At 41.1% G+C, this 23,480-nt stretch overlaps 1 protein-coding gene across 1 annotated transcript in view; it reads right to left on the bottom strand.

Moving 5' to 3' along the window:
• Positions 1 to 6,249: 6,249 nt before the first annotated feature.
• The window catches only part of PTEN (phosphatase and tensin homolog), a 53,337-nt gene continuing 36,106 nt past the window's right edge, over positions 6,250 to 23,480 (bottom strand). Inside the window, exons 6-9 of the mRNA XM_074154515.1 lie at positions 20,366 to 20,507; positions 18,276 to 18,442; positions 10,021 to 10,245; positions 6,250 to 9,021 (exon numbers count right to left, since the gene is read on the bottom strand). Of these exons, the coding sequence (XP_074010616.1) occupies positions 8,836 to 9,021; positions 10,021 to 10,245; positions 18,276 to 18,442; positions 20,366 to 20,507 (720 nt within the window). The 3' untranslated portion in view covers positions 6,250 to 8,835. The remainder of the gene's footprint in view (positions 9,022 to 10,020; positions 10,246 to 18,275; positions 18,443 to 20,365; positions 20,508 to 23,480) is intronic.

Below are 23,480 nucleotides of genomic sequence, written 5' to 3'. Positions count from 1 at the left end.
CAGGTCCTGGCTTCTCGCTGTGCTGCAATCTTGCCGTCATTCACAGGAACAGCAGAAGAGCCAGGCAAATGAACTGCAGAGAAGTTGATCTTGTTGACAGTGGCTGGCATCCCCAATTTCAGTCCCTTGCAGCAAAGCAGGAAGGATCTGCTTCTCCCTGCTTGGTTAATGTAGCAACTAGGCACTAAGCATCTTCCTTCTTCGCTTCAACCTCCAGGGGAAGCAAGGGCATCCCCTAGAGTGCTGCAGCACAGATCCAACCAGAAAAGGACAAGTGGACTTCATCCTTGAGTGCCATCCCTTCACCTGCTTCAACATGAGTTGCTTGGATGAGAAGCTGGTGATCAACAAACAGCCTCTGATGGGCAGAGAGACCTCGGATGGACTCAAAGTAGGAGACTATTCACTGAACTTAAGACAAAAGCAGGAGTCAGAGGAACAGTTCACAGCACCTTATCTCCCAGTCCCAGAGCTTGGTGCCACCAGCACAAGGAGGAGAAGTGAAGGAGAAGCAGCAATGTTGGAGGCAAAATCCTTATGACAAAACCAGGACAGAGTGTGCCATGCTCAGGAGTAAGCCTTCATCAGGGGACTACAGAGCCACCTCAGGGGCCCAAGACCTACATCATTCCAGACACATGCCAACTGCCAAGCAAGATACCCAAAAGGGGATACTTCCCAAGGAACGTGTTTGCACAAGGTAAATCAGCACAAAGGATGCTCAGGGTTGACTTGGCAGATACTCACAGAGTATCTTTGCACTGCACTGCACTCCGAGCTTAAGTTCTCATTGAAGGCTTGGGAAATGGCCATTGTTCTGGGGTGCAGAGCAGCCTCCAGGACATCAAAAGATGTCAGAGAGCCACTGGTGAGAGGGTGAAACTCTTGCAAGGAGCACATGGTTCAAAAGGAGGCCTTTGAAGAAGACATCAGAAGCCAAATGGTGAGAGAAAGCTAGCAGCACGTCAAGAAATAACCAAGCAGCAAAATATTTTCTACTCAAGGAAAGCAACCTGTACTGCACCAGCTGTCATCCCTCTATGCTCAACAGGAAGAGGTGAGGACATCATCCTGGAGACACCTTGCAAGAAGTGGCTTTCTGGGCTCATAAAGCAGGGCACAGACACATGAGCTGTGAGCTTGAGTTCTTGTACAAAGCTTTTCCTTCCTTTCTACACAAAAGAGCTAAAGTTGAGAGCAAAGAGGGTGGACAAAGGTCTGGGGTTAAAATAACCCAGACCTAGCAGAAGGACCTCCTTCCTCTCTGCTTTTTATTATTACCCTGTATTTCTCAGTTCAGTGGTTCCCATTTGCTTCTAGCCCTTTTCTCTTCCAAGGGGGCTGCAGTTTACCCTGGATGCCATCAGGCCCTCGGCCCTCTCCAACATGTCTCAGCTGCAAGTTGGTTTGACCCAGCAGCCCATCTGTAAGTCAGCTCTGAGCAATACTGAACCTTCAGACGGTCAAAAATCATGAGCTTTATACTTTACTGTATAACTGGAGTTTGAGAAGCCTCGTGAAAAAGCCACGTCCTTCCCAAGTGCTAATATTCAGAGAAGGGAAATAACTCTCCTTTTCGCTTGCAAGTGGCTATTATTTATCTTATATATATATATATATATAAGATAATATATATTATCTTTACACGAGCTCTTCACCATCCTCCCACGCGAATGCCAACATTTTCCTAAGCTGCTTGCAGTCCTACTTACAGTCTATAGCTGTCAGCCATTCTGTTTCCATAGTTTCAAACACCTTTAAAGCAAATGATCCCCCAGCCAACCTCTCAAATTCATCTCCCACCTAAACTCAGCCCTCCAGATGCCTCTCAGACACTGCTCATCAGCTGTTTTATACCATCTTTACAAAACCTCAGCAAATCTGTCTAAGCATGCACCATCACCCCTTTTCTCACAAGTTCCATGCCTCCACCCACGAGGTTTCTCTCTGCCATTACCAAATCCTGCTTTACATCAAAGATTTTGCCTTCTTATCCTTGAAACTCAGTAATTTCCATTTAAAATGCTCATTCGTGCACTTGTTTCCATTACAGAATCCTTCCCATTTTCTTCTGCCATTTTCGTTCTACTGCAGAAACACAGTGGAGGACGGGGCATCCCTGTTATCCGTATCCAGCCCACTCAAATTTCCTAATCCAGCATTTCCCACCTGCTTTCAGCCCCTTCATCTTCCAAACCCCACGTAATCCCCGATGCTATCGCTCATTTGTCAAAGGCCCAAAAAAAAGCAGAGCCTCAAGTAGCCTGAATTACATAAAGGGTATTTTAAAGCACAAGCTTCAGCCTTTAAAATATCATCTTTTATCAACTTAAAACTCTTACACGAACAGACCCTGAAGCAGGAAATGGATACCTCATGAAGGCAAAGTGCCACCTGTTTTCACCATCTGGAGATAGCTAGGAGACACAAGGTAAGTTATCAAGGACCAGAGTCCTCAAAAAATAAAACCCACTAAAAGCTACTATGTTGCCGTAGTCAGTCCAACCCATGCAGAAATATTTGCAGCCCAGAAGTTAATTAACAAGGGGTTTTATTGCACAGGTTGCTCATCACAAGTCAAGTAGATGTGCTCACCATGCCCATACGGCGGCTCACCAAGGCAAACGCATTTCTGAACCCTGACATTTTTCAGAGCTATTCTTTTAAGAAAAGCAATCTAAATCCTTTCTCTTTACTCTGCCTTCAGACTAAAGCTTTGTGTAAAAAAAAAAAAGATTAAATAAGAAACAGACAGAAAAGAATTACGTGTCCTATATTGCAACAAAGACACCAGCAGCTAGAAAGTTTGAAGGCACAGAAGCAGAAAATGAGAAGCAGCACACAGAAAAATCATGAAACACCATAAAAAAGCTCAACCAGAAAAAGTCTCAAAGCACAGGGAGCAAGAGATACCAAAACCGCAAAAAAACAAGTATGGGTTTTTATTCTAGTAGACACATCAGTTCAAAATAAATGGCTTTTCTTGTCTGCCTTGCACAAGGCGCTTTCAATTGTATGAAAAAAGGCCCAGAACTACCAAGAAGGACAGATGTGGAAAGAGAGGGGGTTGAGAAGATACCAAAGAATAAGGTTGAGGAGAAACCAGAGAAGCTGAAGCAGCAAGCGATTCATGTGATGTTTTTGATAAGACGTCTTCCCAAAATCGAGGCAGCTCATTACATGACCTGCTCTCCATTTGTATCAATGGCCTCAACCTGTGGGGCTGGTTTGTGGGGCTGGGCCCCTGGGCAGACCTCATGGGGGTCTGAATCCCCCTGCAGCCAGGTCACGGACACCCTTGCCCCCCCACGGGGGATCCCAACCACGTGGCACCTCAGGGAATCCGGTTAGACTAATCTAGAAACACCATCATTAGCAGATGTCATCTCTCATTTCATACCCAAAATGCCAACTGACTGAAAAGAAAGAAAAAAAAATTGTTTTAAAAGAGTCTGCTACCAACATAATTCCTCCTTAGAATTTATAACTCTAGATGCAGGTTTTTTCAAAAAAAGACGCAATTAATTATTAACAATCGCTTTGTGACTGTCTAAAAAGAAACTCACACAAACCAAGTTGCTGTTTGCTGACGATGCCAGGGGTAGCAAAAGCTCACCAGGGCACCCGTGCTGAAGCTTTCAGCAGGAGAGGTGGTCAGAGAAGGACAGGGAAACGCCATGTGCAGGGATGGAGCAGGCGGGAGCATCCCCCGGAGAAGCACCCAGCACCACCCCGGGAGTGCAATCACCACGGCACTCACCGGCACTCACACACCAGCTGTAAACGGAAAAAATGAATGGGGTTTTTTTTTTTACAGAAGCAGCTTTTAGCTGCTAAGGACTGGAGCACGGGACTTTTAGTCAACAGAAGAAGAGCGTAAGCCAAATACAATATTCTATCCACATTTCAACAGCACTTCTCACCTGTCTTCAGACTAGAACCCCTTCGTAGATGTTAACCTACATATTTATAGAAGCTACTCAACATATTGAACACGGTCCAGACTACTTTCCTTAAAGCCTCCCATCCACCTTTCTGTACCTTCTCCCTCTACTTTCATTTTCTGGATGAAAACCAAGCTTACTTTAAAAAAAAAAAAAAGGAACATGTATTAACAGATTGGGTAGTACCTCCTGCTGTTTTATCAAAATGGCGTAAAGCCCTTCACCATGTCATTCACCAGGAAGGACCAGACACAGCTGGCAAGAACTCCACCCCCACAAACACCAAAACTACCTTCTACTTCTCTTGCCACCCAAGAGCAGAATGGGCCACACAGCATGAAACCTCTACTCGATAGACACGTTTTTTGGAGCTGCTCAGCCAGAGGTGACACAGGGCTCATGTTAACACCAGCAGGAAGGAAGGAGGAATAACAAGTTAAAGTCCCCCAATTCCACATCCCCAGGATGCACGGGGCGCAGAAGAGCGCCCTGGAGAGGCGGAGGCTGCACACTGAGCTATCGGTCACTACTTCCCAGAGGCTCAAAGGGTAACCCTAACACAAAAGGACAACAATAGCATGTTTTAAGTAAAGCGCCCATTTAAAGTCTAGTTTGAAAACAGATGAGCAACAAGAAAGAAACCCCAAACTATGTACTCAATGTATGTGTTGAGCATGGGGAAAAACGGATCTCTGCCCATTTAAAGCCACTTTAGGAAAAGACTTCTCAGGTTTGACTCACATCACATTTTGCTGGAGATGCACTGGTTGACATTAAAAGGAAGGTAATGAACAGTTCTCTTACTTGGAGACTAAGAATGGTTTCGTTCCCCAGGAAAGCAGCGATGCATCTCACCGTGACAGCACCACAGCAAAGGGTCTGGTCTCCCTGCACACAGTCCGCACTTCCAGTGCCTGCACTTCTTTAAAGCATCCAAACATAAAAGGGTTTTAAGCTGCAGTTCCCTTAAAATCCCTTGATGCACAAGGAGCATCCTTTGCTCTAATGATCACGCTCAAAGTTTCATGGCTTACAAGCAAAATATTTTAGTTCACCATTTCCATAGTCAAAATGCTTCAATAAAACACCCACACAGTGACAAGAATGAGACTTTAATCAGTTTTAAGTGGAGTTTTAACACTAAGAGATAAAGGGTTGTTAAACACAATAACAAACGGACATCTGATTTGTATGAGGCATTATCCTGTACATGTCATACTTGGTTTTTGTGTATTCTCAGTGCATAGCATTACACACAGAGCCACTGTTGCACAGCACAATAGTATTTGAAGAGGCTGAATCAGAGTAAGGCTGCTTAACAGACTGATTTTTTTTTTCTTTTAGTATCTATATATATATACGCGCTATATGAAAACAGACTGAAAATTTGAACTGGCAGAGAAAGGCAGCTCTGCCAAACACTGCAGTTGGAGCCCCTTTTAGTGCACAGTTCCACCCCATCCATCTGCATGCATGACACTTTCTAACAGTATTTAAAAGGTAAACGAGGCACTTTGTGGCAACCACAGGCATCGTTAACATATTGCACACATTTGCTATGACTAAACATGGAACTTGCACACTAGCATCCTTTTTTTTTTTTCTCTTTTTTTTTTTTTTGAAAGCTGAAACATTTGATGCTGCATGTAAACTCCAGTTTACAATGTGTGCCACAGGAACCGATCCGATGCTATTTATACAACTGCCCTTTAATAGCTGTGGCAAATATTTTGAGTGGGGCTACCAATGACTAGGGGATGGCTTCAGGGCCGAACAGTAAGCTCTTACCAAAGTGATGCCTCCAAGTAGTTTCAGACATGTAAGCTCTTGCACATCCAAAAAGGTTTAAGCATACAGTCCAGAAACTCAAGGAAAGATTACCTACAGAATGCAATTCAAGCTAATTATGAATACTGTCATAAATAAAGTTTTAATAAGGACTCAAAAACCTTTCAGTCATAGTAATTCTTGTCAACTTCTATGGGGGTGGTAACTGAAATAAAGTATAGGAGAGTATGTATAATATATATTTATATATATAATATATATATAATGCCATTTTTCCATTTCCAATGACTACACCATAAAATGTAAGCAAGGCTTCTCAAAAGACATTGAAACAAACAAAAAAAAATAATCAAAACCCTCATTCCAACCTTCACATTCCAAAGGAAAAATACAGTGCAAAAGCCCATTGCCTCATGATTTCCAATCCAGCCCTCAGCGTTACATACCGGAACCACACCAATCCAATTTTTATTATCCAAAGTGGGACACGGAGTAGTGTCAATATCCAAATACTCTTAAAGCATGAACATTTTTGTTTATTAGCCAACACAACTTTCAACTGTTAAAAAACAGACAAGGTGAAACACGGTTCGAAGGGAAAGAGTTAAACATCACATCCCAAGGTAACCACCTCCTGCTTGTCAATAACAGTGGGAATAATGAGCACTGGAACCAGCAATCTTGATCCATTAAGCTATTAAAGTCTAATTAAACCTAGAAGTCAGAAAATATTTATCAGCTTTGTTAGAAGTTAGAATCATGAATCTGATGAGTAAAATTGACTAAGAGATACTAAAAAAAAAAAAAAAGCACTTGATACCTTTGTTTACCAATAGTAATTACTGGAAGTCCTGCCTTGTCTCATTCAAATTCTTACCATTAATGCTGTTGTACAGGGCCCTTACAGATTCCATACACAGGTGTTATCTAGGCAAGAACACAGCTACTGAACTTCAATGTCAGCACCAATAAGTTAATTAAAAGCAGGGGAAGGGTGTATTACATCTTAAAAAAAAAAGCGTCGATTCGAGGACAGCTATTCATGGTGTACTTTAGAGAGAATTTTGTCAGGTACTTCACATTTGTATGCAACAGCAGCTGTACTCTTAAATCATCTGCAGTCCGGGCATGTCAATTATATACCAAAAGTGAATCTCAAGCCCTACTCCTGGCTATATCCCTACAAACAATACAACACTGCCAGTTTAGAAATCTAATTTGTTGGGTGGTTTGCTGCTTTTTATTTGTTTAATAGCAAACAATGTATTTGGGATTTTAAAAGTACACATCTTCATATACACAGAGTGTTGAGAACTTAACTGCCACACTGGTTTCCTCTATATCATAGAATGGTTTTGGTTGGAAGGGACCTTAGAGATCATCTAGTTCCTGCCATGGGCAGGGACACCTCCCACCAGACCAGGTTGCTGAAAGCCCCCTCCAACCTGGCCTTGAACCCCTCCAGGGATGGAGCATCCACAGCTTCTCTGGGCAACCTGGGCCAGGGTCTCACCACCCTCAGAGTGAAAAATTTCTTCCCGAGATTTAATCTAGATCCACCCTCTTCCAGTTTGAAGCCACTAGCCCTTGTCCTATCACTAAAGGCCCTTGTAAAAAGTCCCTCCCCTTCTCTCCTGTAGGCCCCTTCAGGTACTGGAAGGGGCTGTAAGGTCTCCCCAGAGCCTTCTCTTCTCCAGGTTGAACAACCCCAACTCTCTCAGCCTGTGTTCATAAGAGAGGTGCTCCAGCCCTCCGATCACCATGTGTAATGTCTGTTTTCAAAACATCGTAGGTACTGAGTATTCAAGTAAAATTCCCTAACAGTTAATGACAATTTTTTTTTTTTTTTAAAGTGTGCAAAACTGCAAAACTCATTGTAATAGAATATGTAAGGTCAAAGGGGTGGAACGGCTGACAGAGGTTTGATTGAATAAATGCATCGTAAATCTTCAAAACAAACACTAACCTGGAGAATCTCCAATTGAAATTTCCTGTGCACTATTACAAAGTATTTTTATATTAATGAGAAAAAAAAAGCTTGCAAGGCAGCACATGAAGTATTCACAGCAGGAATATGATTGAAAAACTAATAATATAAGATGTTGACTGATGTATGCGCTAATAACATCTGGCTTTTATCACTGGCCTTGATTACACAGGAGATGGAGCAGCCATTATAATTCAGAAAAAGACAGTAATTCATTGTCAAATTTTGTAACAATTTGTTTCAAGCCCGTATTTTAGTTGATAGCCTCCACATTTGTATGGTTAAGTCACTGTTGCTGTGTTTCCTTTCTGTGACCCCAATAATTTTTCTCCCTTCATTTGTGGGTCTTTAGGATGTTGTGAAGGTTCATTTCCTGTACCCCTATACAGAATCACTCCCTCTAGCTGCCTTTTCTAGCACCATTACACTTAAAAAAATAAAATGCACAAACAACAAGCAGAGACAGCGGCGACTCTTCAATTGTCCAGGATGAATTACGGTAGCATGCTAAAGAAAGGTGCATGTAAAGAGCCGGATATGGTACACAGGCCAAGCTCCAGCAGACTATATTCCTTTCTGAGCATTACTTTTCATCCCCCATCCAAAATACATGCATTAGAATGTAGTAAAACCTTCTAGAAACATCTCTTAGCCAACTGCAGACTTTTCTGTTGCCACACAAGTGCAAAAAAAGGGGCAGGATGTGAACCTGTATATTTTTGAAACTTTGTTTGGTGACAGAACACAAAAGGAAAAATTCCTACGTATACACATTAGGTCTGTCTCCACTTTTATAAAACTGGAATAAAATGGGAAAGTGCCATGTTTATAGTTCCTAATTGAAGTTTTAATGTCCTTTTGACACAAAAAGTTATATACATATCAGAGCTACGTAACCTTTTTTTTTTCCTCCAACTGGACAAGTGTCAAACCCTGTAGATTCATAGGGTAAAACAAGATTGGTCAGGAAAGAATTGTTCTCCTATAATTGGTAATCTGACACTATGTCCTTTTGCCATTTAAAAAGGTCCTTTTTTCAGTTTATTCAAGTTTATCACTCTTCGTGGTTGGTTTTTTTTGTGTGTGGTTTTTTTTATCTCCGATAAAAAAAAATATTCAGACTTTTGTAATCTGCGTATGCTGATCTTCATCAAAAGGTTCATTCTCTGGATCAGAGTCAGTGGTGTCAGAGTATCTATAATGATCAGGTTCATTGTCACTAACATCTGGTGTTACAGAAGTTGAACTGCTAGCCTCTGGATTTGATGGCTCTTCTACTGTTTTTGTGAAAAATAGCTTCACCTGGGAAAGGAAAAAACAACATTTTAAAAGGGAACCTGGACTTCAACCGAGCACAGGCAACAATGCAATTTTTAACAGTGTGGTGCCTTTTGCTACACCGAATCATGCAAGTGCTCCTCTCTACTTTGGAAAGAAGGAAATAAAGAAAAAGCTCTTCTGCAGTTAGCCAGCCTCTCCCTACCACCCCGGACAAAATAAAGAACTGACAAAGCAGCAGTTTGTCAAGCCCAGCTGAAGGAGTTCTGCGTATTTCCACCAACCCCAGCGGTACTCCTGTGTTCCAGCAGCGGCCACGCCACTGCAGCAGCCCATGCCACACAGAGCTTTTTGATCATCCTAGCTCTCAGATATCTGCGAGCACAGAAAGAGGTTGTAGTAAGAGTGCACAGGAATCAACAAAACACTCTGTAACTGGTGACACGTGTGTGTGTGTGTGTTTTAAAAGTCTGATCCAAGCAACATTCCAAGAAGCAACTATGGCCATTACCGTCAAACAAGGGCTGCTGGGGTCTAATTAATAGTTTATGAACAAGTTAGAAAACGCTAAAATTCTTTAAAATGCCTTTTTCGTTTTTTAAAAACGGTGCTGGCAATGGCTCATATTCCTCAAAGCTGAACTCACAGGTATTCCCGTGAGGCAAGCATCTCTGCAAATCAACTGAGGAATTACTGTGTAGAGCTCAGGACTCACGGCAATGCAGCTGGTACAGGAAAGATGCTACCTGGGTCTCTGGCTCTCCTAGTACTCATCTCTAACGGCTCTGACGAATACCTGAAACAACCCGAAGCTTTTACTCCCAGTCCCTAAACATTTATCGACTTCCCAAAAAGCAGACAAACTTAGCAAAGCTTCTAGCTTTGTAAGTGGTGGCAATACTAATACACGAAATGCAATTTCTACAGGCAGCAGTTTCAAATGGTTCCTCCATAAGGCAAGACAGAGAAATCAGATAACGTCATGGAGCTTTTCAGCTTTGTTTACACATAATATATACTGACCTTGAAGTTTGGAGAGAAATATCTGTTGGCTTTGTCTTTATTTGCTTTGTCTAGATCATTTTTTGTTAATGTAAGGATTAAATATTCCTTATCATTATCTGAGCGCTCTGTACTGAAAATACCATCAAGTTCCTGATCTGCAACTAGACTTCCATTTTCTACTTTGTCTGAATTTTCATCCAGTCCTATGAAGAATGTATTTACCCAAAAGTGAAACATTTTGTCCTGGGGGAGGAAGAACACAAAGAACAAGCTTGCTTTAATATTCAACTAGTAGCACATAAATTAGACTAATATAATCATCTGGTCAAAAACAAATTGGTAATACCAAACAAAACTTGTTTGGACAACAATACATCATTGGTTACATTGCAAGCAAAGACATTTTCACCAACTGTCCTACACAATACACAGAACTGTACTATTCAGACTCAGTTTTAACCAATAAAGCTTTCGAAGTCACTCCTTATCAAAAGCTGGTATTAAAACAGTCATACCTACAAAAAAAGCAGATGACAATAAATTAAACAAGCATTAAACTTGTATTCACAATGCATAAAGAGACTTTTTTACTCATATTTTGCCAAGCAGTAGCCAAACCTAATAGATAGCCTGTGTGACCCAGCTTAGGTGAGTAATATTTATCAACAGAGGACATCCTCCCCCACAGCTTCCCACACAACAGAACACTTTAATACAGAAATAGTTGTAATTGAGCAAAACCAGCCTACAAATACAGGACTATCATAGTGGATTCGTTACTGCTTTATAGAAATGGTTTCTACCAGTCAGATGCTTGCTGACCAGTACTAAGATAAAGTCAGACTCTGAAGGTCTCGGCTGTCCTTCTACACAACAGGAAGTTTCTACTGAAAAGATGAGGCATCGACAGTTTAAGTATATTCAACTTAAGTAGAACTTGGCAGATGATGATCCAACAGCTGGAAAGGTACAAGTTAGATTATTCACTACAACAGGTATACCTGTATGAAGAGGCAAAATATAAACTTACCATTGATTTTTAAAAGTCACCAGAGAACTAGCTGCCATCAGCCAGCACATTACATGCTGATCACTATGACTAACAAGGTTGTTGCGAGTGTCTGTCTCCATGTGCCACTGAACAAGCAGCAATGCTTTGCTCTTGGCTAGACAATCTCTGAAGATGATATGCCCATGAACTTCACCTTTAAACTCTCAGCTAAATACCTCCCTAGGATGCACTGAATGCTGCTGTTTTAGCCTCCATCACTTGCCATACTTTTTGTCAGTCAGGAGATGCTGTTTCCAAGATCAACCAGGTTGGTCCTGACTAGCACATTAAGCACTTCTCCATCTAAAACCCTGAGTTACATTTACTTCCTCTTTACCAACAATACTTTCTATGTTACTCTTCATTGAGTTTTCAGGCAAAAGATCCAAAATGCAAATGGTCTTCCAACAATAGTCAGTATTTCTGTTAAGCTGCAGGGGTGACAAAGCTAGCACATACTAGAATCATGAACATATCTAGGACCAGAACATGAACTGACTCCTTCTGAGCTAATTCACGTATTTTGGTTTACCAGAGAGATCTAATTCCAATTTCTTATTGGAAAACCTAGGTCCTGCCCCATCTTCCTAGCTATTCACTTCTGCTGGTAAGTGGGGGTGGAAACAAGAGGTGGAACAGAAGTGGTTCTAGCGTGTATCATATGAGCATGCCTCTGCTGAAAGCAATTTGGCACCAGCAAAATATCACATTTTCCTGGGCCATCAAGAAGGGGGCAGGGAAGAGCTGGACTACTGCTTAACTTATATTCTTCTTCCTCACAATTTAATACAAACACGTAAGCACGCAAATACTGGGAAATCAGAAGCATCTGATGAAACAGCTTCTACCCGCCTTCTCTACCACAGCTCAGTCAAGCCATTTTCAGTATTTCAGGTAAAGCATACAAACATGCTTCCAGCTTGTGTCCATTTCTGTAAGCACCTACGAGACCCCCAATCTGCAAGGAAATGCAACAGCAAAGACAAAAGTTAAATAATTCAGTCAGAAACACTTCTGGTAGTTAAGCAGTTATTCACTTCAATGCGTGCCTCTCCAGTACCTTTGGGAATCAAGTTGATCTACCAGACTAACATGCTGTAATTGTAGTTGTCTTGGGAGACTAACAGATGTTTGCCACTGCCAACAAGTCCTTTCACACCATCACATCTATGAAGAAGCCTTGCTGGAGCCCATACAAGCAAGGCTGCAGTCAATAGCTTCTTCCCAGACCCAATGTGCTCATACACTTAGAATCTGCTTATTCTTCACTAACACTACTTCAGAAACGGTCTTAAAAATGCCTGCCCCAGCATCTGGAAGTAGAGGATGAACATCCTGGTCAAGAGGGTTTATTCTTCTGTAATGCTCCAACAAGTCATCAGCCTGCCTGCTGATGTCTCATGAAGAGGGCGGTAGCAGGCAGTAGTAGGTCTTCCCCATGAAGACATCTTCAGGGTAACCTGGTCCAGGCTCCTCCTATTCCCAGATGATGAGTCCCTCAAAGATATGTAGTCCTCCAAGGAGATGAGATGGCTACTCCTACTCAAACCAAAACACCAGTTCAGGTCAAAAAAGAGAAACAACCAATGGTATCGGCTTTCGAGCTACAGAACAGGCTCTATACCTACTGTTTATTGGAGGAGGGAAAGGCAAACCTGAGCTGATACTTCCAGCACCCAACAGCTCTGTAAGCAGGTGGATATACCACCTGCAGTCTCACCAGTGGTGAAGAGGCCATCCTTCCAGTGAGGATTCAGAGAAGAAAGTGCATTTCCACACCATGATCATAATTAAGAGAGATCCCATCTCTTGTAGCTGGGGTGATGATGCTACTTCATCCTTCTTCAGGACCACAACGCAGAAGCAGCAATGCACTTTGGTGCTGGTCCTCAGTGTCACCCATGACACCTTCAGGGAGCTCAACAGAGGAGAGGGACAAAACTGATGAACATGCCGCAGCAGATGGATGGAAAATGACTTATCCAATAGTGCTGAAGCAGCTCTGGAGGAAAGCAGCACCAAAGCATACAAGACCACTGGATGTAAACCAATGCCAGCAGAAGCAGAAGGCATGGTATCATCATGCCTCACCTTAAACTTCATCAGGTGGAGAAGAACCAGGAAGGATTTCCTTGGCACATAAGGGCCTGCCTGAACAAGCAACTGCAGGGACTCAGCTTTACTGATAGAGTCTGGAGAAGACAAAACAGGCAACAAACTTCTCACTAGACATCTTTTAATCTGTTTTCCTTGGGATAAATTTCCAGAGGTCTTCAGGGACTCAGACTAAACAATACAACTTGGTCGAGCTGGCCATTTATCCTTTTATCTCCCTCCAGCTTTTTAAAGCCTCACATTATTTTCCTTCCTTTCCCACTACACAAACTTAATTAGCTTAATAAACGAAGTTCGTGGGTACTGGAACACAGCACAGTCACTGAAATTGAGAGAAGACATGGTCAAGTTTTTTGGAATCAGCTCTTAAGGCTGATAACTGGGTCATTGCTATCACTGGAAAACCAAACTCATTATTTAAAGTGAGGATTCAGGCAGCTTCTGCTAAAGCGTCAGGCTCCAAGATATTTCATGGGAGACAACAAAAAAAGTTGATGTAATATAGGCCAAAGATAGGAATTTTTAAAATTAAGGCATGAACTGAACTTGGACTTTATATAGCAAATCAGAATACCAGATAAGTGCTCACAGGAACATAATTTAATGAACAGGCTTCTGAAAATGAGTATTAGCTAGAGGCTTTTGAACTTGTTTTGCTTCACTTCCAGTTAGATCATAGGCATGTGCCTTAAAAAAAATAAAAATTGAAAAATCGCAATGTATTTCTTCCCCTAACCAAACCTGTATCATAAAATCTACAGTGCAGTATCTGACAGAAACCAATTTAATCACACTATTTTGACATATGATACTTACCTCTACCTTGTGTACTTTTTCAGTTCTCAGACTGTCAGAAAAATGTACCTCACTATAAAGCTGGTATCTGCATCTAACTGCAGACTGAGATCCAAATCCAAGACCGTTTAAGCCATCAGCTAGGAGTTCCCATATCCTCCTGAGAGTTTAATTTTGCAGAGATCTACAGGCAATTACAATCACTTTGCAGAACCAGCAAAGGGTTTTGGAGATGCTATCCAGCAATCAGAAGATGGAGATCACGTTTCAACCTTTTCCATGCTGGCCTCACAGTCTTCCTGTAGTCATGGCTCATGGAACTTCTTGTACCGTTTTCAGAAGAACAGTTAAAGTCTTCTGACATTTTCAGAGTTCATTCTTCAGTGCTTGCTTAACGGCAATCACCCATCCTCTTGAACTGTGTAGCAGAACTTCTCATCTATACAGACTCAAGAGTTGAAGCAGCATACCCAACAGCACAAACAATGCCATCAGTCCTGCCTACGCTAGAGTCTAGGCATAAACCAGCAGAGACTCTTAAAAACAAACCCACACCAATGCCTCCTTCTCATCTATACTAGGAGGACTCCTGAAAAAGGTCTCCTTTACCCCCAGGCTCTGCAGGCAGGAAGATTACGAGATCTTCTGTTATTATTTTAAAACAGACTCTCATTGAGGCAAGTGATATAAGGATACTCTAAAATACTTTATGATTATCATGTCCACATCAATAACTGGTAGACAAAGATACACAGAAGCAACCTTAAAGAGACTACATTCAGCAGTCTGAGATGGAAGAAAGCCAAGCTACAAGTAAGAAAAAAAAAAAAACATGCTCAAAAAATCCCCAAATTACTAACTTCTATCCATCAGAAATTCATACCTAATAACTGTACTTGAGCCTCAATCCATTTTGTTCTCAATGAGAATGCATTTCATTCTTGAAAGGAAGTAGCTACATCATACTGAAGAAATGGTCCAAGAATAAACAACTTTATTAGACCGGAAAAGACTAGAAGTTGTGGAATTACTAACTGTTGCCAGGTGGCTCAGATCAAGGAAGAGCTGAAACAGGGTAACTTTTTCAAAGCAGTCACCCTCTTACCAATGTCTCACCAGCACCAATAATCCTTTGGCTCAGGTCAGCTCTTGATAGCCACTGAATTTGCTTAATTTTGCCATTAAAAAAACCACAAGACACTTGACTGCTTTATATCTCATACTGACACTGCAACGCCAGGTGCTTATAGCCACTCGATCCTTCAAGTTTGTTTTGTTTCATGCACAATAATTTTACTCAAGAAGAGCTTGATCAAAGTTCAGGAGGACCCTCCATACTGGAGAGCTCTGCAGATAATGCTACTGTTCTTCAGAGGATTAAAAAATTTGGAATCAAGCACAGGTAAGCAAATCTGGAGCACTTAAACCGAGATCAGTGGGATCAAACAACAAACCAGACCCAGCAGGAGGACACAGACATTTCCTTTATCTCCAACAGATGAGACGTAGCTATGCTCCAGCCTGAGGCCCAGAAGGAATCGAGAACTACATTTTTAATTAATGTCATTAGTTTTTTTATTTGGTTTCTTATGGAAAGTTAAAATGCAGACTGGTACATATGTAACGCCTTTATGTGTGTGCAAGAACACTTGTTTAGCAGCTACCTATCGATCTGCTAGAAGAAAACCTTGGAAGAGCAAGAACCAGTGACAGGCAACAGACCTGTAATTCCAGCTTTCATAAACACACGCGAATAAGCCAGAATCTCCAAAATATAAGATCCTGTTACTCCTAATTATGCTGTTCCTTATTAATTAGGTGATCACTGCATAGAGGTGATCTTCTTCAAAATGGGACAAGTCTCCAACAATGGAAGTCCCTCTCTTTTTGGATTTTGAGTGAAAGCTGGGTAGAGTCAGTTTGTCTAGAAAGGAACAGGCTCAGATGTGAAACACTTGTACAGAGAAACGTGTTCAACTTTGTGCCAAGGTAGGTTTTTCTGCTACCAATATTCACCTTTGCTCTAGTACCATCTTAGTCACTTTACGTAACAAGTTGTCAAAAGGACCTTGTGGAAGGATCCCCTCTAGTGCCAAAGCAAATGTCAGAGATGGAATACTTCACTAATTCTCAATATGAAGATCTCAGCAGTACTTTTCTAAAACAGACCAACATGCTTACATCCGAGACGATCCACAGACCCAGTCCCAGATGCCCTCAATTCATGTCTGTATTTACAGTAGAGCTATCAGAGGTAGTCTTACCAGAACCATGTCACACCATATACCTAACTTTCTTTTGGCCTCCAGTCTTGTACAAGGTTGAGGGCAATTAGACACTAGATTCAACAGACCTCTGAGGCAGATTATCAAGGTGGTTTCTTTACAGAAGACTTCCATCTGGTGAAGGGACAGTTTTTATCTCTCAGAAAAAGCTTGCAGATGTGGAAAGAAGAGCTTTCACCATCTCAGCACTTCTTGGCCCTAGCCATCCAAAAAACAGTGAGAAAAGGAACACCTCTGCACTACCTGCACAAAGCCTGAATAGTCAGGGTACTTGGTAAGAATAGACAAAAAGAAACAAAAAAAAAATCAACCAGCTACTCAGAAACTACAAAGAGGTTCTTAAGAAATAAAACCATGGTTGATATGACACTCCGAAATTAAACTACAGCACAGTAACACACTTGCTGTGTTTCTGCAGACAATTTTACACACTCACACTACAGAAATTGTATGTGAAAATGAGTAGCTCTAGTTTTTGCTGTCACTGCATCTCAGCGCAAATAAAACAAATACAGGAGTTCGCTCCTGGTGCTACAGAGCCAAGATCCAACATCTGAGCTGTGCACGGATATTTCGGGAGCTTACTCGGGCAGGGGCAGTACAGCACAATGCTTCTTACAAAGTCCATTCGCAATCCATGTGTTACTGAAGATGGTAAAGAAACAAAAAATTCACAGTTAAGACAGGACAGAGACCGGATAAAACAGGACCTTGTCTCTGATGTTTGGGTTTTGTTCCATCTCCTCCCTGCATCCCTCATATCTAGCACAGCACTTATCTATGTGCTCCATTAAGTCACATTCTCAAAAGTGGCTCCTCGTGCACTGCAGTTTTACATGTCAATAATTTTAACGTTGACTTAAAGTAGAATTTCTGCTTTTAAAATGTTTTGTTTTACAGTTCTCTGTATTGCATATAACTGCACTGATCAACTAAAACATCTCCTGGAACAGGCAGTAGAAGAAAATATTTCCATTAAAAAACCGTTTAAAAACTTTTGCAGCCATCAGCACATAGCAAACAAACACATTTCCAGCTAGTGAAATTACACCATTAAGCCAGTTAACAATACCTTGAATAACTGAACAAGCCCACAAAATAGAATGCATGTGTATTTACACACATATCCTGTAGGTACAATCCGCGTGCACAGTCATAAGAGACCATGTTATCTCATCACTTATGTTTGTCTCCCAATCCACTCCAGTATTTTCTGCTTTTTATGCTTTGCCTGTACACGGGAGTGAGTCAATTAATGCTCTTAAGTTTTATAACATCCACTAAATAGCGAAAAACTATTAATAAAGAATTTTAAGTAGTAAATACAAAGGTAGCCTTTAATCAACATGGTCTCATCCCCACCTTTCACTTTGGTAGACGCAAACTAGCTGCACAAGCACCAGAATTAATGAAACTCAGTGATGAGGCATTCATCTTTAAGAACTCACTGACTTTGGTGTCAAAATAAGTTCTAGATTAATTTTTTTTCCACAATTTAAGACACTGATAAAATTCTCAGTTCTGAGTGAACTCTCTAAATAGCCAGTGTCAAGTCATTGCAGCTTGGAACCAAGACATTGCAGGGATACTTTTACAAGTGTGTAGGAACTCAATTATCTTGGAAATTCAACCAAATTTGACAGATGGGTAGAAATCAGCCAACAGCACACAGACAGGATCTTCTGTGGCAGCTCAAATCTTAGGAAAGTGAAGAAAACAGCTGGAGTTAACTTACTCAGTATGCAAGTCTATTTTTAGAATGACAATGTTTCTTCCTCAATTACATTACTCACCACTACCCAAACAACTGCAATACACATGCAGTATAACTTTTATCCAACCTCTGTACTTAATCTTACCAGCTCTCAAAATATCCAGCTTTCATTTTGTGGTAGATTCTCTCCTTGAGAAAACTAGACACCGAAGAATTAAATACTGTGATTACACATCACCGAAGAATAACCAACATCCCAGCCCTACATCTGGATTGGCTCGACAACATTTTCCAGAAAAATGAGAAAACCAACCTTTTTCAACATCTTGTTCTGTTTGTGGAAAAATTCCACTTTGATATCACCGCATACCGGCAAAGGTTGAGGGAATTCAAAGTACATATACTTGTCTTCACGTCTTGAAGGTCCTGAAGGAGACGTGAATATCTTTACCTTTAGCTGGTACACCACAAACTGAGGATCTGCATGGCAAAACAGAGCGTCACTTCATAAGGAATGCCTTAAAGTGTCAAAAAGTACAATATTATTATCAGAATCACAATCATGAGCTAGGATATTTTGAAAGTTAAATAACTATCTATTAAAAGTTAATCACCACAGGGCATCAAACTTTGCTAGACAATACTGGAAACAACCTAACAGATTTCTATCCTTTCTAGCAATACTCTCAGGCAACCATGGGGTCCCTAGAAAGTTGCAGTTTCTCTTTAATATAATAAGAAATGATTATAGGAAGCGACAACTTCTTGACTTTTCCGTGCATATTGCCTCTCATCTCGATATTATATAGACGTAACTCTTTCATCTCTTCTTCAAACTGGGTGGTCATGCCAGCACAAATTGATTTCTACTCTTAAACAGAACTGTTACACAAGCAAATACAAAGACAAAATTTAACATTAATATGCAAGGCAACCAGCAATGACAGATTATACAGACACAGACCATAAGTCTGTTCTGTAGATCACCATCACCAAAAAAGCGCTAGCCACTATGTAACTTTCCAAATTCAATCTGCAGGGGTAACAGCTGAAATTATGAGGCTTTTTTGGTGCAGCCTAAGCAGATTTTCTTTGGAAATTGTCAGACACCAGCATGGAAGCCTGAAATATTAAATGAAACTTATTCAAAGAAGTCTTTCTGCATTTGCTCCCGACTTCCGTTAGAATCGGATGCATACTGCTCTCTAGACAATACCCACTGACCCATACCCTGCCACAGAGCATGTAGTCACCCTGAAACCATCCCTGCAGAGCTGTGGAAGTCCCTAGTGCGCATACACACACTGTTTGCTAAACAGGCTAGCTGTAAAACTGCTACTTATCTTCCTCAAATCCTCAGAGCTGTGAAAGCCCCTCATCCCTTCATTTTACCCAAGAGGCACAACTCTGCATGGTCCGTGACTTTAAAACAGAAGGAAGATAACAAGGAAGTCAAATTCAAATTTCTCTTGTGTTGGTGAAAGTACTACCATCGCAGCAGATAACACAGACTATTGGTTTCACATTCTGAAAAAATCACTGAAAACTCCACAGAAATGTAAGATACTGCAGTAGACAAAGATGCTGAAGTTGATAGTTACTTTGTCTTCTTTCCTTTATCCCAACATCCTGCTGCAAAAATAGCACGCTACCAGCCCAGGACAGACAAACAAGTTAATGCTCATGTGAGAAATTCATACTTGTAGCTTATTTTGCAAGTATAGCATAGTTTATCCAAAACAATAAAAGAGTGGTAATTGCAGGAATCTGTGACCTCCACACCTCTACCCTAGAGGCAGGGTTTTTTTGGCAGAGGCTCCTCACTTCACTTCCTCCTCCCCCCGTAACTAAAGCTAGCCCAACAAGTTGCTTGATTGTTTCTTATATGTTTCTTCAGGTACTGTCTTGCAACAATATTAATAGTGCAATTTTAATCAAATTCACAGGAAGTACTGGAATTAATTACACATTGCAGTAATCCTCATAGCAAAGCCATTAGAAAGACGTGTTCCACTAACAAAAAATGAACACGCAACGCTGAGCAGTTCCTGCCCTGCAATGCAGCCCACAGAATGACAGAAGTGAATTCATATTTATACTTCAAAGTTTCAAGGAATCTACTCTTCCTAAATACTTCCCAATTTAAAACTGTAGTGAAACAACCCTACAAGCCTTTCACAGATCTAAACTTGCTACACCTAGGAGGTTGCTAGCGGATAGACCACACTAACCCAGCAGATTTTGGAATGCGAATTGTTTAAGTATGACCTTCTCCTCCATTAAGATGGGCAGCTCTTTGTGTCATGTAACAGAATGATGACTGTCACATAACCAAACCACACTCAAAGACCAATGTGTTTCCTTACAAGACCTATGGAGGGTAATGGGATGCTGGGTACTTACTGCAAGTTCCGCTGCTGAACATGGGAATTGTTTCAAACATCATCTTGTGAAACAGCAGTGCCACTGGTCTGTAATCGAGGTGATTCTTTAACAGGTAGCTATAGTAGTACACGTAGCGTCTCTGACTTGGAATTGTCACTCCCTAAAGAGACAGAAAACAAACATCAAAAAACATCAAGACCATTTACTATCATCATTAACAGAGCTCCTGCCCATTACCTCAGAACCTAACTAAAGGCAAATAAATCATGAATGAGAAGGTAGCTAAAGCACCTGGAACAGACCACCGTGATTTATGCCAAGTATGCCCCTGCAGCAGCCGCACTGGGGACCGGCACACAGGGGAAAGCATCTAAGCTGGCTGTACCTAGAAAGGAGGAGAGTGCTGCACGGCTTTCTACACTGCACAGAAACCCGGCCATGCACATTTTTCCACAGTCACTCGTGAGGACACTGCGATTTTCTCATTGTGGACCATCCCAAACACCTCAAGGACTAGCAAAGACATAATCCACCTCCAAACCATTCCCAAAGACAGCCTCTGTAAGCATTTCCCTTTTCTCTAGACACACGTCCACATCTCCTGCTCCTGTATTTAAGAGGAAGCTGCTTGCACACATTATCTAAAACCAGGCAATTCATTAGCACCCAGTCCTCACCATGGAACAAGCAGGACACTGGTTTTCCCGTTACTTTAGTATGTATCCCCAAACATCCATCTCAACCAATGACTCAAAGAATGCAGACTTTTCTGTATCTTAAAAACACACACCTCGGACACCCTGAGGTCATGTAAAAGATGGCTTCATGCTGCTGGGTTTTTTGGGGGGAGGGACGTTAAGCCGGAGGCACCTTGAACACACTCTAATTTTAAAGCACCAACAATAAAGGAGTTACATTTTGACAGCAGTTTAAGTCAAAAGATTCTAATTTTGTTTGCTAATATCACTGTACTCAAGACTGATGATACCTTCTATTACAAAATACCCTTCTGAAACGCTTCCACAAAAACGAGAAGTGGAAAATTTCATTAATATAGGCCCAATAGCCCAGACTGTTAAATGAAGAACTTCTCAGTTGAATTACAACTCTGATGTAAATACTTGCTCTGAGAACATATAACCAAGGAACATCTTTATTACTGTTTTAAAATCAACTTAAACTTCAAGTAAGAGAATAGTTTAAAAGCTCTTCTAGCTAATATTTTCAAGCAAAAGGGATAAAAATGAAAAATAATTTAATTTCCTGGAAAACGCATTACATAGTCTATACAACAACCCATACTTCATACTTGCAACAGCATGAGTAAGTAAACTTTCATATTAAAACTAAATCTGAAATTGTAATAAACTGGAGATAAACAAAAAGGCTTCATATACAACAATGAGCATTTTGGTCACAAAACCCAGAACACAGTATTTCTATAAACTGTTAGTTCTCATACCTGCTTCACCTTACAACAGTCATAAGCTAAGAGCGGCCACAGTACTTTCAATTTAGTAAGCATCTACTCTACACACATGAAAATATTAACTTCCTCCCATTATTTAAAAAAAAAAAGTTGATAATTATGTCTCCTTGCCACTTCAGCTGTTTATAAATTACACAAAAGACATCTCCCTACAGCACTTGTACAATGACCTCGTTAAGTAGCCTTCTACACTGACCATGTTTTTGATTCAGATGTCATCTCAGTAGTTATCAGATCCACTTCACAGAGCTTTAAGGTTTGCTTTCCTGGGATCTAAGCTTCATGACTGAGAAAATCCCAGCCTCAGAGCAAAGCACCAGTAATTTGCTAATGCCACCAACCAGAAGGAAACCATGCAGGTAACGAAAATGCATCCTTCTCTGCTCATAGCTTCTTCATGCCATAAAGGATGTGCCCCAAGGAGAAACCCCAGCACAACCTAGGACAACCAGGGCTGGGACCAGAACAAAGGGAACACAGTCGCTTTTGCAGCTATGTAAAGTGATAGTTGATCTCAAAGCAAAACCAGTTCTCATCCAAGAGGGCAGTTTTATCCCTCTAGCCAGAGATTTTAACTCCCTGGAGACATAGCCTTTACCCTGAGATGCGAAGAAACAGCCACACCAAGTGGAACAGAAAGTTCTCAATTTTCCAGAGGTCTGATTTCTAAGCAGAACACTTTCATAATAAGCTAATATTCTGAGAGGTACAATCACCCCCCTGCTTACTTTTAGTCAAGAATAAAGAACAGGGAAGCTGTTTAAGTATTTTCTCCTCAAGAAACTTACATTTCCCATATATCACCATCATCATTTTTCAAATGGACATTAGTTAAGCTTCTCTGTTCCCTATGCCAGAGTTTCACAGGCCACTGCCGAGCTATGTAGACATCACAAAAACTGTCAGGTGCTGCTCTTGGTTCTCCTCTCAATGTTGCATGGGCTGTATTATGAAGAAAAAAACATTTTTGGAAGTAATATTCCCGAATTCACTTTAATAACATGCCCTGCTGTGACAGTACAGCTAAAGCTGCAGCCTCAGACTAGGCTTATGGTGTCAGGTTTAGCAGAGGTTGTCAACTGAGTATGTCGAACAAACAGGCATCACAACTGACCAGCTCTGATACATGGGATATCTACCCTGCTCAAAGAGTCATTCTGAAACTTTCTTGCACAAAATAATTGGTTTCCACTTCCTGGAAATAGTCCCACTGTTAGGAGCCATTCCTGAAAATACAACAGTACGATAGTCAAAGAATGCTCCTGAATGGATCATCTCCGGCTCAAGCACTTGAACAGCTGTTCCCAGCTGATATCTATCTGTTGAGCTGACCATGCTTTTTTCCAAGTCTGATCCTCATCATAAAACTCTTCAAGGCAGGAATAAATAAAGACCTTCTTCAGCTGTAGGAAGGTAAGTTGTCAGTCTTTGGCATCACAGTAGTATTTCAGTGTCCATCTTAAGGAATAAACAGGTGATAAGCTAACCATTTCAAACAGTGGAAGCAGCAGCTTTCTTAGAAGGTTTTTTGGGAGGTTTACTTCTCCTCCAGCTCTGAAAACAGGCTGAACAATTACAGTTCTTCATCCAACTTCAGAAAACAGTTTGTCTTCCTTGTTTCAAAGGAAAAACAGAAGTCAGTCC

Source organism: Numenius arquata, chromosome 10, assembly GCF_964106895.1.
Source record: "Numenius arquata chromosome 10, bNumArq3.hap1.1, whole genome shotgun sequence".
Classification (NCBI taxonomy): Eukaryota; Metazoa; Chordata; class Aves; order Charadriiformes; family Scolopacidae; genus Numenius; species Numenius arquata.
Note: the sequence above shows the minus strand (reverse complement) of the source record. Positions and strands in the feature narration are given on the sequence as shown.